Raw genomic sequence first — 16,341 nt, 5'->3', positions numbered from 1 at the left:
CTGACTAACTATTCCTTCATATCTGACATTGAAATGAGGCCAGCGCAGAAGGTAAAATAGCCTTCCTAAGCATCAATCACCGAACGGGTAGAAATACCTTTCCCGTTCGTAGTGTGTTTTAAAGAGATTGGTAAATAATATTCACATAAAAACATAGGATAATTCCTGCTTTTCTGCCTTTAAAATGATTGCCAGCGCGGAAGGTAAAGATACCCTTCCCGTCATGAAGCATCAATCGACTGAACTGTTAGAAATTCCTTTCCCATCCGAAGTGTTTTAATATTTCTTAAAAACATTTTTGAGTGTGTCCAAATACTTGTTCAGAAATCTGGATTATCTCCATTTTAAGGAGTTATTTATCATATTATTTTTCGACATCTCAATATAGATACAAAGAATGTTGTTAATAAATTATCTGGTCAAATTATAAACTAAAATAATATAATGAAAATGATATTTTCGGATTCGGACTTCATAAACAGAGTATATAAGAGTTTATAAGAGAATATAAGAGTTTAACAGAGAATATAAGAGTTTCTGCTCAGTAAAAAAAGCTTCTCCGTCTCACCAATAGATGTATAATAATAATAATATATAGTGTACTAGTAAAAATTCTAGTGATTCTAGTAAAATTTCTTGTGATTCTTATACAATTTTTAAAAAATTGGATCATATATATTAGAAATTCCAAGAATTTGAGTAGTGTTGTTGTCAATCATGGGTAGAATTGGTGAATGTTACACGCGTGTAAAGTGATCACGTAAACCAGTCTATGACAGTCGTAAGCCCCGTAAATGCCCAGACCATATTCTTCTTTATCTATCTATGTTGAGATACCAAATATATTTTTTTTATTAATATTTCTTAAATATAAATATTACTGGTTTTTATTTTCAGGTCACGTTGGCTGGGGAATATCCTGGTACATAAACGGTCTGCTGATTCCCGAAGTGAATGTAGTTCGCGGGAAGACGTACACATTTGTAGTCGAGGGTGGTTTGGATCCCAACACGCCAGCACGCTACCATCCGTTCTACATCACGGATGACCCCGTAGGAGGTTATGAACATCGAACTCCGGAAGAGAGAGCGGTGAGTTCTAGCAATCGTACCTTGCCATTTATTTAGTAATTTAAAATCTCTTGTTTACAAAATTTTGAGTGTGTCCAAATACTTGTTCACAAATGTGGAGGTCCTCACCAAAAAGTTTCATTTCCAATATTGCATGAAAATGCTTTAACCTGTTAACCGGGTGGTCCACTGTCCAATTACGCAACTTGTAACGGGCGCAAATACTGCTTCACTCCGTGTCTTAAATACATGTCGAGACATGTATGGATGACTAATACCTTTGTTGTTCGAAAAATATACGTCCATATATATAAAATCATAAACATATATTTCAAGGACGTATTCATATGTCCTACCTTTACCTGATATTGTTTACGTTTGACGTATTTTTGCGTCCCGCCCGGTTAACAGGTTAAATTCAAAACTGTTCTGTTTAATCGAACTTGGGGCCTTCAGCACAGCAGCTAAACACGCTAACCATTACACCACAAATGCGTACAGATTTAATGTTACCTGTTAGATTTAAAAACACTAAATTCTCTTTACAGGATATAAACATCTATGCCGGCGTTCGCCAGAATCGTAATGGCGACATTATACCGACCGGGGTTGGTCGGCTCTGCAACTGGACTCCGGATCTCGATGGCCCGCCAGCCGATGACTTTGGATCCTTCGGTGCTTACCAGCGCTCCCTGACGCTGAAGTGCGACCAGGGAGAGCCAGGAGTCATATCCTGGACCCCCGATGCCAAAACTCCAGACACTGTCTATTATCAGGTATGAGTATACATATTTTACACATATTTTTACGTGGTACAGACTTATCAATGATAGTACAGGGTGAGGCGTGGTAACTAGCTTTAAAAAAAAATCATAACCCAAAAAGTATTTTCATTAACTGATTCGGCAGTCACTTTGTGGTAAAACCTATACATTTTTAATTGAAGTTTTTACTTAGTAAGTACCACTATTTCTCAAAATCTACTGTGACACGTGTTTCGATGCATTTCACATCATTTCCGCATACGGTGGTTGAAAATGATGCGGAATGCATCGAAACACGTGTCACAGTAGATTTTGAGAAATAGTGGTATTTCTTTCTCTCTAACCCTTATCCGCACCCCTATGGTGCATAGGACACTGCATCATACAAACACAGTGTTATCTTGATTGTTAACACATGAAGGAAAAGTGATTTATTTTCAATTTTCAATTTATTTTCAATTTATTCAATAAAAAAATAATATATGCATAACAAACAATATTCAAGGCGTATATATTAAAAGTAAAAGTAAGCAAGAAGACTTAAAGGTGTAGAAGAATCCCGCTTCGGAAAACTTCTTCGGACACATAGAACAGATCAATATCCAATGTGATATTGTTCAACATAGCGGTAGCTCTTTCTACAGGCATAACCATCGGCAGGTTGGTCCTGTGTATAGGAATCTGAAACAATCTATGCCGACGCTGTCTTAGGTAACTATCGGGAACATACAGACCAATGCTCCGGATAATTTCAGGATTATCGATCATACCGCGCAACAATCGATAAAAATGCGTAATTAAATACACATTCCTTCTAGTCTCTAAACTATTGTAGCCAAGCATACCCTGGAGAAACTGGGTCGGGTAGAGCCAAGGATAATAGCCGTACTCTCTCATGTAGAGATACCTCAAAAACTTCTTTTGGACTTTCTCTACCATAAGAGTAAGCTCGTGTGGCCCCCAGATCATCGAGCCACTCTCGAGTCTGCTTCGCACCAAGGAGTTATAAAGAGTTCTCAGCACGCGGGTATTTTCGAAAACCCTGGCAGTACGCAGAACAAATCCTAGCATTTGATTTGATTCATTTGATCAGCCCTCCACTTCAGGTACCAGTCCAGGGTAATATGGAATAAATATTAGAGTGAAAAAATCACTTATATTTATTTGACCCCCCTGGGAATCGAACCCGGGACCTCCAGAACGGTAGCCGAGCGTGCTGACCATTACACTACGGAGGCGGTGGCATTTACTATGCAAAATTTTTAATTAAAAATAAAAAGTATTGTCAGTGTCGATTTCATTCTCTTTTGTGTATACATTTCAAGTTTTATTTCATTGGCTTTTGAAAACGATATCTCGAAAGCGGGCATTGTCCCTGTTGATACGCTGGGATAGTCGAATTTTGACATTTCTATCCAGTTTTTTCAGCATATCTATGGCTATATCGGCAATATTAGCACAAATATTTTCCTTCAGCTGATTAAGGGTCCTTAGACGATTCGTGTAACCAATGTTTAAATAAAATATAATGTAATATTTCCTCCCGTAAAAGAGGAAATTTAGTTTTGAATATTGAAAGCATTAACTTTGTGGATCATATTGATATATTATTTAGAGAAATAAAAAGACTTTGTATTTTGATCCACACACGTTTTTATTAACAACCAACTAGTTTCGGCAACAAACTGTTGCCCTCTTCAGGGTTTAATTTATGACTAAATTTGTCATAAATTAAACCCTGAAGAGGGCAATAGGTTGTTGCCGAAACTAGTTGGTTGTTAATAAAAATGTGATTGGATCAAAAAATAAAGTCTTTTTATTTCTCAAAATAATAGAAGATACTTAGTCTTTCAATTCCTGTTCAGAAAAGGTTTTTATGTTGCCATATGCAGGAACTATGTATTTAAATGTAAATGAAAAATATGAATATTTGACGGGGATAATTTACAATAGTTCATTGATAGCTACATTACTACCTATCGATTTGTGGTTCTCTGCTAGAACGCTTGTTCCCTCTTCCACGCACTTGCATTATATCCCACTGTCTCTCTTGCTCTCTTGCAGCCTTCGTAGTTTAACTATTTTCTTTTATTCCAGTGCTTCACTCATCGCTATTTGGGATGGAAAATCAATGTCCTGGACTCCTGCGACTCTTCAGGCCAGGGCAGTGAATTGAAAGAAACTTACGCTTCTCCGGACCAAGCGTCGGATGAGGACTTGGAAAGTAGCGATGACCTTGTCTCCAGGCCATCGATTCGTGTTGCGACCCGTGTGAAGCCCGACAATTCTTTTTTAGACCAGCAGAAAGATTCTTTGAAGCAGAGTTTTTCTAATTCCGATAATCACAACTTGATCGGAGGCAATCGTGTCTTAATCAGGGAAGTAGGAGGTATATCAAAGGATAATATCATAATCGGGGAATCGGTGAATGGATTTTCGTCAGATTCTAAAATGGTGTCTCCGGAAAATAATCCAAGGCCCGATTTGAATGTCGTCACTTCGCAAATGCAAATCAAAGGTTTCGAGGCTAATCAAAATAACCAGCGCATCGATCCTTCGGAAAGATATCCCGTATATCATCACAGCACCCCGTCTGCACCATCTAATGGCAACAAGGAAGTTAACGAAATACCAACTCAACATAACGAAGAAGATGTTAAGAATATCCCCTCTCATTTAGCGCTTCAGAATAACCAGAAGCCGATGACTCTGCAGACGTTCATGAGACCGCACGGCAAGCCCATGATGGGGAACAACATGTATTTTAGAAGACCCACACCTCCGGATATGAGGCTAAGAAGACCGGGTATGCAAAAACCCATGATGAACATGCCTTCTAGAATGCCACCACCGCCTTTCATGATGGGTAATCCTAATTTCATGTCTCAGCATAAGATTTTCAAAATGCCGCCGTTGAATCGACCACCGATCAACGGGTTCGGAAGGCCCCCGATTATAATGCCCATGAAACACGGGATGAATAATCCAATGGGTCCGAAATTCAACACCGATTCTAGACATCCGCCTCTCAAGAATCCGGGGCAATCCATCATCCTCGGAAAACCATCGCTCACATCGCAAACTCTGACACTCGGACAGCCGACAATAATCGGACAGCAGAATGTCAATAACCAAATGCCTTTACCACCACAAATTGACAATTCTGATCAGTTAACTCTTCCTTCGACATTTTTAAATAAACCCGGTCAGATTATCATGGGAAAACCTATGGACAATCCGATTCCGCTAGATCAACAGATGATTCCGACTAAACACCACATCGCTTACACAAACTTGCGCATACCGAGTTCTACCCCCAAAAGCTATTCCAACGAGAAGCTCGATATAGTTCATGCCGTTTCTGAAGTAGAAGATGCATCTCAAAATCCCATGCGAGCAAACATAACTCCCTCTGAACTCATGACCTCTTCGGTCCTTAACGCGTCAGATTTGATTCCCGCTGTCAATACTGGTTTCAAACCGGACTCGGTTGTCATCGAAGGCGGTTTTAAACCCATAATTCGGGAGCCACTGCTCTCAGGAGAAGATCGAATCACAAATTATGATTCTGATGCTGACTCTGATAATAGACGAAGCGACGTTGATACCGCAGAGATCGAACAAACAAAAGAGAACAACAACCAAATAATTGAAAACGATTTTTATGAACAACAATTTACGCAATCGTTCGAGCCGATGTTTATTCCATCGCCGCCCGATCGTCATGTTCAGAGATTCCAAAACAATGGAAGTAACGACAACAAGAAATTGGAATATGTCGAAATTGGCCCGAGACCGGTATATGTATTCCCGGAAAATAATAAAAAGGCCTCAGACGATATGACAATGGCGGCAGATCGAATCGACGCGTATTACTTACCCCCTGCCCAGAAAGGAAGACCAGCTCCTGTAAGTGAACAGCCTGATGATATTCAACTACCGGATGGAATCGTAGTCTCCTACGATGGACACACCGTATCCGACATGTCCCTAACTAGCCCGCAGAAGAGCGCGGCCGGGAAGTACTCTTCCAAACTATCGAGCAACTCGGAATTACTGACAAAAACGCCTCAGTTTGGACCGTTCAAAGGAGACATTCCTAGCATAATTCAAGGACAAATTGGCTCTCCAGTCCAGGTCACCAAACTGCAGTCCGTGAGCAATAGCCACAATTTCCCGGGAAATGCCAATCAAAATTACAAGGGAAACGGGGCCTCTAAAGCTACGCACTTGACGTTGGTGAACTCTTTCGAGGGACACGACGATGACAAGGATGGAAAAGATATTGAATACGAAGCGTCGGAAAATCACGAAGAAGTTTACGACGACGTTCAGGAAGATGAAGAAGAAGACGAGGAAGAATCAAAGAGAGAAAAGCGAGAAGCGCACCATACTCCAGACCATACTGACCATCCTGATGATCACGATCATTCAGATCACGATCATTTAGATCACGATCACTCTGATCACGATCACTCTGTTCACGATCACTCAGATCATGATCATGACCACTCGCAACATGATCATGACCACTCTCAACATGATCACGACCACTCGCAACATGATCACGACGACTCACACGAGCATTCAAATCATTCTGCCAATTCGTCTTCTAAAAATCATTTTTTCATGAGTAACTTCGTCCTCCTTTCCATTACCTTTATTTTAAGTACTCTTGTATATTGTTGATTATATAAGTAGAACAATAAGTTTATTTTAGTATTGTTGAATTATGAGATTATTCGCTTGCCATTTGATAATTGCAAATTAAATTTTTGTCTAAAAGTTGTTTAAATTAAGACTTTTTTACCCCTTTTAGTGAAATCGGCCCAGAATGATGAGTTATATTTGGAGTCCAATCACTAATTAGATGACGAGGCATTAAACATATGGCATATGGTATTCAAACATATAGAAAACCATTTTTAATGCATTTTTTCCGTACAATATTTCCTATGTAGTAATATAAGTTCACAAATATGCCTTTTTCATTTATCATTTTATAAAATGTATGTCACATACAAATTAAATGTAAGTTGCACTGTATCGATTTATATTTGTTTCTTTTTTCGGGTTACCAATATAATTCCTCTAGGTAATATGTGGACCTTGTCGGATTGGAAAACTGTTGTAAATATGCTTTATAAATTTAATAAATCACATAAAAAACTATGAGGCTTTTATTTATTTTTTAAACAACTACTTTGTGAAATAACATGATGATTTGAATATAAAAGTGAAAAACTTGTATGAGATTACTTTATTGAATTTCTGAATGAAAACACGACTGGTTTCGAGAACTACAGATGTTTTCGTAAACAGGTGAAAATACAAACTTTGTATATATCTTCACCTATTGATGAATACATATCGTAGTCATACAGGAGAAAGTATGATTAGTTTTACAAAAACTAATCATTGACTCTTTAATATCTTACTAGCTTAATATTGCCCTGAAAAAAATCCTAAAGTATTTTAAACTTGGTTAAAAAAGTAAAATATATTGACTTGTTAAAAATGACTAACGGCATTGATGTTTATTTTCTTGCCAAGTAAAATCGACTTAAATGGCCCTCCTGAGCATTTTACATTTATCAGTTGGTCACTTTCTCCTGTACGACTACGATATTTAAATTTTATTTTTTATTTTTTTAAAGGAATAACCTGCAAAGGTTTTAATTTAGATGCTTGTCTGCAGGTAGGAAAGTAAGGATAGGGAAGGTGCCGGGTTGTGGTCCCGTGGTTAGTGTTGTGGACTCTTAAGTCAGAGTTTCTCGGTTCGAACCCACTCTACCACAATCTGATACCTATTTCTAATAATGAAAGTACACAGAAATACACAGAAATAGTATGAAATTGAAATATTTGTGTAAATATAAATAAAAACTAATATTATCTTTGAAAAAAAGGGAAAAATACATTACAAACACCCAGACCGATTGATAATAAATCTTCCTTGAATTCCTTTTGCAATTGGCGGTAATCAAACCCGTGACGCTAGTTTTTGCAGTCGAGCATCTACCCAACTACGCCACTGTCAAAACAAGTCATGTTTATATGAATAAATTCAAAAAAGAGTTATTATACAAGTATTTTATTTTTATACGTTAGCTGTAATGTTGAATTTTCTTTTATGAAAGTTTTGTAAGTTTATATTCTGCAATACAAATAAATAAATAGATATGATAAAATAAATACATTCACAAATTGGGTACATTTTCAGTAATTTTCTTTGCGATCATACGAAAAAGTAAACGCGGTCTGTCCTTTGCATAATCTGTGTCAACAATTTTTCTCACTGCTTCGTTTGCGTTATTCACTTCTGCGTAATGTCTTGGCTGATATCCTTTTAAATCTTTCGTTTCTATATTGCCTCCATGATCTATCAGCAACTTTATAATATCGGCATCACAGCATTGAAGTACTAAATCATAAAGAGATACAAATTCGTCATTATTTAAATTTTATTTTTACCAATTTGGCAAATGTTAAGTAGACTATATTTTAAACAAGGAATGTGTTTATTTATGTGTGAGTCCTACCATATAAACAAGATTGAAAGATTGATGTCACCTTCAATTATCAGTTAAATATTGTTAATATTTAACCTGTCCGCGAGTATTGCCGTACATGTCTAAAATGGCACTTGTACTGCCATCTGTGATTGTATTTTAACAATATAATTACAAATTAAATCATGTTTACTGGTGTAAACATTTTTTTGTTATTCAAGAAAATATCTTGCTTATAGCTTCAATCATCAGTTTATCTAAATTCATATTGTTTATATTTAACTTGTCCGGGAGTATTGCCGTACATGTCTAAATGGCACTTGTACTGCCATCTGTGGTTGTATTTGAACAATATAATCACAAATGAAATCATTTTTACTAGTGTGAATATTTTTTTCATTCAAGAAAATATGTTGCTTATAGCATCGACTGTGATATAAAATTATAAAAGAGTAAAAAAAAAAGCAAAAAAAACTCACTCCCCAGACACAGTTTTCTCTGCAGACACTCACTCCCGGACAGGTTAAAGCAGTGGTTCTTAACCTGGGTTCGATTGAACGCCAGGGTTTGGTGAGTCGGTCTCGCCGGTTTGGCGGAGCTCAAAATACACACCCGACTTGTTGTACAATATTATGAAAAGTGATACTATACAATATATCAATTTATACAATAGATCTAGTATATTATTTGAAAGGAATATATCAATATATCAAATTGTTCAAATTAATGGTTCGGTGAACGCGCATATGAAACTGGTGGGGTTCGGTACTTCCAATATGGTTAAGAACAACTCGGTTAAAGTATAATTTTAATTACATTGGTCCGACGTTTTAACAAAACGTTTTGTTAGTATGCAACTTGCCAAGATTTTAGTGTATGGGTTTTGATATTCACCAATGAAGCGTATTTAGCTATCGTGCTGATATGGCCCTGGGTTCGATTCTTAACCAGGTGGAAATAAATGTTTTACTAAATTATTGGTTAAATACATCCCTGGACTGGTACCTGATGTGCAGGACTAATCAAATTGCCTTGATGTATTAACTATCAAGATATCAGTATGTCAATACAATTCAGTACCCCATGCACCATTCGACATGTATAAGGGTAAGTAACAGTAGTTGAATTCCAAAAAAAAACAAATCTTTTAGAATTAAAAAAAAAAGATATGGTAATACCAAGGAATAAGTTTTAACACATTGTTTGTGGAAGACGCTTAAAAGCGTCTTTTAAATACTGTTGGTAAAGAGCAGGAGACGCTTATAAGCGTTCTATTTGCTTACTTTTGGTAGAGTGTGAGAGACGCCAAAAACATTGGCCAGATCATAATTGGGTTTGAGGTTGCTTGTGATTAGTATATGACCTTAATCAGTATACTAATTAGGGTCGGGGTAGATGAAAAAACTCCCCGACAAAAATGTACTGTAATGATAAATGCGCTGTAAGACAGCATGTGAGGATTAATGTAACAAATACTTTTATACATTATTATTTAAATGTTTTTAATTATACGTTATTAACATGTTGATTGTCACCATAATTTTCTGTGTTCCAGTCTAAAAAGTGCCGTTCTAAATAGCCAATTCCATTTAATCATATTATATTATTTGAAATTCTAATTATATTACAAAATTATACTTTGTGTTCATTTATTCAAAAACTTTCTATTCATGTAAGCCAGCATTGATTTTTTGATTTCTTACCAGAAGCCATTTATCCATATTAGCACTGATTTACTAGGAATTTCATCGCAGCTGCACGAATATGGCAAGTAAACATAATACGAGATATCTCATAGTCAGCGTTCTAGCAAAAACGCAATCTCGTAGTTAGCAGTCAACGTGTTAATCATACGTTATTTCAGGGAAAACCAATACTTAGTGCGATTTTGGGGATTCTTAATATTACCGCCTAATACTGAGACTGCGAGCCTCCGTAGTGTAATTGTCAGCACACTGGGGGGTCAAATAAATACATGTGATTTTTTTCACTATACCTAATATTTATTCAATATTACCCTGGACTAGTACCTGAAGCGGAGGGCTGATCACCTTTCCTTCATATAAACGCAGTGTTATCTTTAATCAAGATAACACTGCGTTTATATAATGCAGTGCCCTATGCACCATAGGAGTGCGGATAAGGGTTTGAACAAAAAAAATACTAAAAGTTTTAAGTTAGTTTACCTGCAATGAAAAGAGGGGTCCATCCATTGATATCTGTTGAAGAAATATCACCCCCGTTTAATAAGAAATATTTCACCGTATCCAAGTTATTTGATTCGACCGCATAATGCAAGGGTGATAGTCCATTAATGTCTCTTGCTTTCATATCAGCTCCAGCTCGTTTTAATAACTTTGAAATGGATAGTTTTCTATGGAATGCCGATATCATGACAGCAGTTTTGTGATCAATTGGGGATTTGGTGTTGACGTTTGCCCCGTTTTTTACAAGTACTTCCACCATATCGATGTCACCTGAAAAAACAAGATGAAAGTATACATTTTTGATAGTACTTCAGAATAGTGATAGTTGTCTGTAAGTAGAAAAGTAAGGATAGGAAGGTAACTGTCTGCAAACAGCAACCGACCAAAGGAAATGGTAGGGTACAAAAAAGACTATATCCAGCAGTGGAGAACTAGAGAACTAGTGGCTAGAACTAGTGGAGAACTAGTGGCTAGAGAACAAGAAGGGGAGGTAAATGTAAAAAATACATCACAAACACCCAGACCAATTGAAAATAAATCTTTCTTGATTTTATCTTGTAATTGGCGGGAATTGAACCCGCAATGCCAGTTTTTCACAAGAAGAATTACTATTTTTATTACTACAATAAAACATGAACTCTCCGGATTATTCAAATATTTGTTTATCTGGATTGTATAAAAAGGAGGTAATAAAAAAATAGCTAGTGATCCTCCTCTATAGTTAGTGGTCAGCGCGTTCAACTACCATGCATGAGGTCCCTGTGCATGAGGTACTATTTCCGGAGGGTCATCAATATAAATAAAAATTTAAATGCATCGAAACCTTAACACAATGTTATATTCCAATACCTGCGTGTTTTAAATCATAAATTTATGACTGGTCATATGATTAGTCATAAATTAAACCCTGAAGAGGGCAACAGGTTGTTGACGAAACTAGTTGGTTAATAAAAATGTGAGTGGATCAAAACACACGTCTTTTTATTTCTCTAAATAATATATTCTTGTCTTGTAGAGAGTACTGTTCTATCTGATTGATCCCTCTCACCTCTCTGTACTGCAACCATGAGTGGTGTGAGATGTTCCGCATTGAATGAGTTGATCATCTTTGGATATTCTTTTACCAATGACACAGATTCGTTGATGAATCCTCCATTCACAGCCAGGAACAAGTTCATCAAAGATGGCGCTTCAAAAGTTGTGCATACTGTCAAAACGTCTGACCACTGTGTCTCGAATCGTTCAATGGCAATGTTATTACTTAAAGAAGTCCTTCTGCTTCTGGAAGCAGTGTTCGGTGTCTCATTTGACACATTGCTTTTTAGAGTTTTGGAATCACTCGAAGAAAAAACTTCATTAGAATTTGGTGTCATACTTTCTGACATTAATTTATATCCGTGCGTTTCTTCTAAAAAATTATAGACCGGTATTCTATGTTTGGATTTAGCTTTTAAAATGGTTTCCATGGACATTGCAAATGACGAAGATTTCTTGTTTAGTTCAGGGCCTTGCGATAGTTTGCTCACAGATGATAATTTCATAAAATCGTCCGAAGTTTGGTGTGTCACATAAAAAGGAGCTTCTTCTTGATTTTGATGTGAAATTATTATTTTGTATCTGAAATATTGCTTTGATTTTGGATTCAGGTTGTTGACTGCGACGCTTGGTATGTTCCCACTGAAAATGAGAAACAATAATTATTAAAATTTAATTAGAATTTTGTAACAAAAACCTTCAAATTGTAGATTTTGATTTTTTGAATTTTGAATTATTTATTTAAAGTGGTAACAAGAGTTTCTTTTATAATTTTAATAAATTTTTTGGGCATCTCTACTTATACAATCTTAAAATCAATAACGCAGTTCTATCCAAAAAAGAGACTAAGCTCTTGTGCTTGGAGAGGGACTTGCACTTATCATTTATTGTTTATGTTTCGTATATTTGGAAAGGATATCTTCTAGGGATGGAAAGATTGATAAAGATAGAAAGATTGATATAAGAAATAAGAGTGAATGCTGGGAACAGAGCGAATGGTACAATCAGTTATGAGCGTTGTAGAGATTCTCTTTGTAATAGATCCACTAACGTGCTGGACTAAATTCAATTGATTGATAATTATTTCAAGTATTGTTGTGCTTTAAGGGTTAGATCTCAAGAGTTCAATTTGGAATGCGTTCAGCCATGCTCAGGGTTGGTCGTCTGCTCACACTCAATTTTAAAAAAATTTGAATTGAATATAAGATAAGATGAGATAAGCATTATCTATAAAATTAAGAAAGGTATGTTGGGATAGTTTGGACATGTGGAGCGTATGAGTGAAGAAAGAACGGTTAAACAAATTTATAAGGCTAATGTACTTGGAAAAAGAAGCAGAGGAAGACCGAGAAAAACTTGGCACGATTAGGTATGCCAAATACTTGAAAGCGTTCAGGTAAGGGGTATGCATGAGAAGATGCATGAATGTAGAAGAGGCGAAGAATGTTTGCAAAGACAGAGTGGTGTGGTGTTCGAATCTCTCTGCCTACCCCTGCGGAGAAGCAGCGTGATGGTTACTTTTTAGTTAGTTAGAATGGGATATTTTTCTGTTTCTAAGAATATACATGGAAAAAATATTTTTAAATTTTTTTTTAACTCTTCACCTTTCAATAATTATTTTTTTTTTCAAAACCAAATAATCATTTCGAAGGAAAACTTATTTTTTCAATGCAAAAACGGTGTTTTAAGAAGAAAATCAATCACGCAAAATGTAACCTGGATTTAGTTGTGTGGCGCTCTATTCTCTCTGCCTACCCCTGCGGGGAAGCGGCGTGATGGTTAGTTAGTTAGTTAGTTACATATAACGAATACTGTGCCTTAATATCAGTAAGAAACTGCCTTTATACTTTTGCTATTTGGAGCACATTTCGCTCACTCCTTTCAACAACGTCACAAATCAAAAAACTTGATTTTTCAGGAGAACGTTTTGAAAGATTAAAAATATAATACAATGTTTTAAAAAAATACATATCAAGCCACTTATTGAACTTTTTACTGCGCAACAGAACTTTTTAGGTAAAACCTGAAGGTTTTTTCTCCATTTGAAAAATATTTAGTATATTTGAAAAAATAATAAAACAATACCTTTTCTTCAAAACGCAAAAACAACACTTTCTGCCCTGTAGCGGGTAAATATTAAGTTAAAAATATGCCGCTTTTGCTAGGATATAGTACATTTTCTGGGCATTCCGAAAACATGCAGAACTGAAAATTGACGATTTTTGATTTATGACGTTCTTATTATTAAGATATTTCCCATTACATTTATTTTCACTATAAAATTTTATCCTGTCCTCCGATTTACCCAAAGAAAGAAACTAAATAACCATCACATTGCTTCCCCGCAAGAGTAGACAGAGAGAATAGAACGCCACACCAATCTTTCTTTGCGCACAGTCTTCGCCTGTTCCAAATTCATACATCTTATAGATACACGCCGATTATTTCGACTCCCGACCCGACCACTTTCAAGTATTTGAAATACTTGATAATGCCAAGTTATCCTCGGTCTTCCCCTGCTTCTTTTACCAACCACAAATATTTATCAATATTTAAAAATATAATTATTGATAATTTAAACTTAAGGTTTGTATTAAGTAAATACATAAATATACATTTTGTATGTTAAAAGTATTGTGTACTTAGTGATATGGAGATATAACACTCTCCTTATCATTCATCGTCCACTTTGTGTAATACTACTTCAAAAAACAATAATTCGTGACTACCGGTTTCGGAATAATCATTCCATCATAAGGTCATTAAAAACAGACCGTAACAATTTTATTTAAATGACCCGATGGTAGAATGATTATTCCGAAACCGGTAGTCACGAATCAGTGTTTTTTAAAGTGGTATTACACAAAGTGAACGATGGATAAGGAGAGTGTTACATACATGACTCTAAGAAGCATATCAGGTAAGAGTCTTCGAGATAGAATAAGAAACGCCATGTCGTTAGGTGGGGAAGGCAACGAAGGAGACAATGGTATGCTCATGTGAGGAGAGTGGAACCATCCAGACTCCCCCACATCGCTCTGTACGGCCAACCCCATGGTAGACGACTCCCGGGCAGATCGACAAAGAGATGGATCGACAGCTGGGAATCGACATTGCATGAGGCTAATCCCTCTTAAAATCAGGCCACAAGGCCTACACCAAGAAGAAGAGAAGAAGAAGAAGAAGTGTTACATAAATAAATAAATAAATAATTAAATATCATTAACTACTCCCCACCCAAGTATCCACCCTTCTTTCTAAACCTTATTCTAGAATTGCGGTCATAATTTCTAAAATGATAAAACTAAACGCAATTTTGTATAATTGATATCATTATTTTCTATTATTATTTTGTTTGTAAATAAAAATAACACTTGACACTGGCAGAAACATCCTTTCACTGGGTGACTGCCAAATAAAAAAAAAATAAAACTCTTATCCACACCCCAAGGTGCATAGGGCACTGCGTAATACAAACGCAGTGTTATCTCGATCGTTTACACATGAAGGAAAGGTGATCAGCCCTCCGCTTCAGGTACGAGTCCAGGGTAATATTGAATAAATAGTACAGTGAGAAAATCACTTATATTTATTTTACCCCCCCTGGAAATCGAACCCGGGACCTCCAGAACGGTAGCCGAGATTACTGACCATTACACTACGGAGGCGAACAAATAATCTGCTTCGCCAAATAAATAATTATAAAAAAATATATCAGTTAAAAAGAAGGTTTTTTGATCTTACCAATAAAGATTGTCCCATTCATCGTTCAATCGTTTCATCTGCATTTTGTAATATATATCGAATTGGATATTGCTTATGTCAGCCACATTCTCCCAAGCCAATTCGATGTGATCACTAGAACATCTGACCACATAGGGAATATCTGGTTTCAGAGAAGCGATCTCCTCTCCCAATTGTTTTAAAATTTCTTCACTCATGACTGAGATTTAAAAGTCGACGCAACAAAGGAACGGGCAAGTTTGTGTGAAGTTTGAAAGTGTACATCGTTTGGGTTTATTTTTGTTGCTAGTAATTATATGAACTTGTTTATTACTATGGATACCATTTAATATGAAATTAAAATGACCGTGGGGCTATTCGAAAACAGGCAAAATATTTTTAATCTAAATGGAAATTTAAATTTTTATAGGTACCAACTCAGTCGTAAGTTTTTTTTAAATAAATATATTACGGGTAGTGATAGAATATGTAGTAAACCTAGGTTTAACTTAGCATCACCTAGTCCTGTTGGGTAATGTTCGAAAACTGACAAAAATAAATTGGACTTTGTAGTTTACCCAAAATTATGAGACGAAGCGAAAGAGGAAGACCGAGAAAAACTTGGCACGATCAGGTATGCCAAATACTTGAAGCCGGTTAGGTTAGGAGTCGTAACAATCGGCGGGTATGTATGAGGAGACAAATATTTACTTAATACAAACCTTAAGTTTAAATTATCAATAATTATATTTATAAATGTTGATAAATATTTGTGGTTGGTAAAAGAAACAGGGGAAGACCGAGAAAAAATTGGCACGATCAGGTATGCCAAATACTTGAAAGCGGTCAGGTTAGGAGTCGTAGCAATCGGCGGGTATGCATGAGGAGATGCATGAACGTGGAAGAGGCGAAGACTGTTTGCAAAGACAGAGTGGTGTGGCGTTCTATTCTCTCTGCCTACTCCGGCGGGGAAGCGGCGTGATGGTTAGTTTAGTTAATATACAAACATCTGTTAGAATACCTTTTGAAA

General features: G+C 36.3%; 2 protein-coding genes across 2 annotated transcripts in view; one reads left to right on the top strand and one right to left on the bottom strand.

Moving 5' to 3' along the window:
- LOC148310260 (protein Skeletor, isoforms D/E-like) overlaps positions 1 to 7,006 on the top strand; it is a 99,038-nt gene extending 92,032 nt beyond the window's left edge. The window contains exons 12-14 of the mRNA XM_088258674.1: positions 898 to 1,091; positions 1,619 to 1,846; positions 3,932 to 7,006. Coding sequence (XP_088114800.1) covers positions 898 to 1,091; positions 1,619 to 1,846; positions 3,932 to 6,523 — 3,014 coding nt within the window. The 3' untranslated portion in view covers positions 6,524 to 7,006. The remainder of the gene's footprint in view (positions 1 to 897; positions 1,092 to 1,618; positions 1,847 to 3,931) is intronic.
- Positions 7,007 to 7,915: 909 nt separating this feature from the next.
- Positions 7,916 to 15,634, bottom strand: flip (ankyrin repeat and SAM domain-containing protein flippy). Its single transcript, XM_088258675.1, has 4 exons — positions 15,333 to 15,634; positions 11,602 to 12,230; positions 10,533 to 10,823; positions 7,916 to 8,258 (listed from the first exon to the last, which is right to left on the bottom strand). Exons 1-4 carry the CDS (start codon positions 15,527 to 15,529, stop codon positions 8,035 to 8,037), a joined length of 1,341 nt encoding a protein of 446 aa, XP_088114801.1. The 5' UTR covers positions 15,530 to 15,634; the 3' UTR covers positions 7,916 to 8,034.
- Between the last annotated feature and the right edge of the window lie 707 nt (positions 15,635 to 16,341).

The sequence above is a fragment of the Brachycentrus maculatus genome, unplaced genomic scaffold, assembly GCF_059751285.1.
Source record: "Brachycentrus maculatus isolate JH-2025_06_01 unplaced genomic scaffold, ASM5975128v1 h1tg000102l, whole genome shotgun sequence".
NCBI lineage: Eukaryota > Metazoa > Arthropoda > Insecta > Trichoptera > Brachycentridae > Brachycentrus > Brachycentrus maculatus.
This window is presented reverse-complemented; position numbering and strand designations above follow the sequence as displayed.

Coding starts and splice junctions, on each gene's coding strand:
- flip (XM_088258675.1), bottom strand. CDS start 15,529: ATGAGTGAAGAAATTTTAAAACAATTGGGAGAGGAGATCGCTTCTCTG. Junction 12,231..15,332: donor GAATGGGACAATCTTTATTG/GTAAGATCAAAA, acceptor TCTCATTTTCAG/TGGGAACATACCAAGCGTCG. Junction 8,259..10,532: donor GACCCCTCTTTTCATTGCAG/GTAAACTAACTT, acceptor TTTATGATTTAG/TACTTCAATGCTGTGATGCC.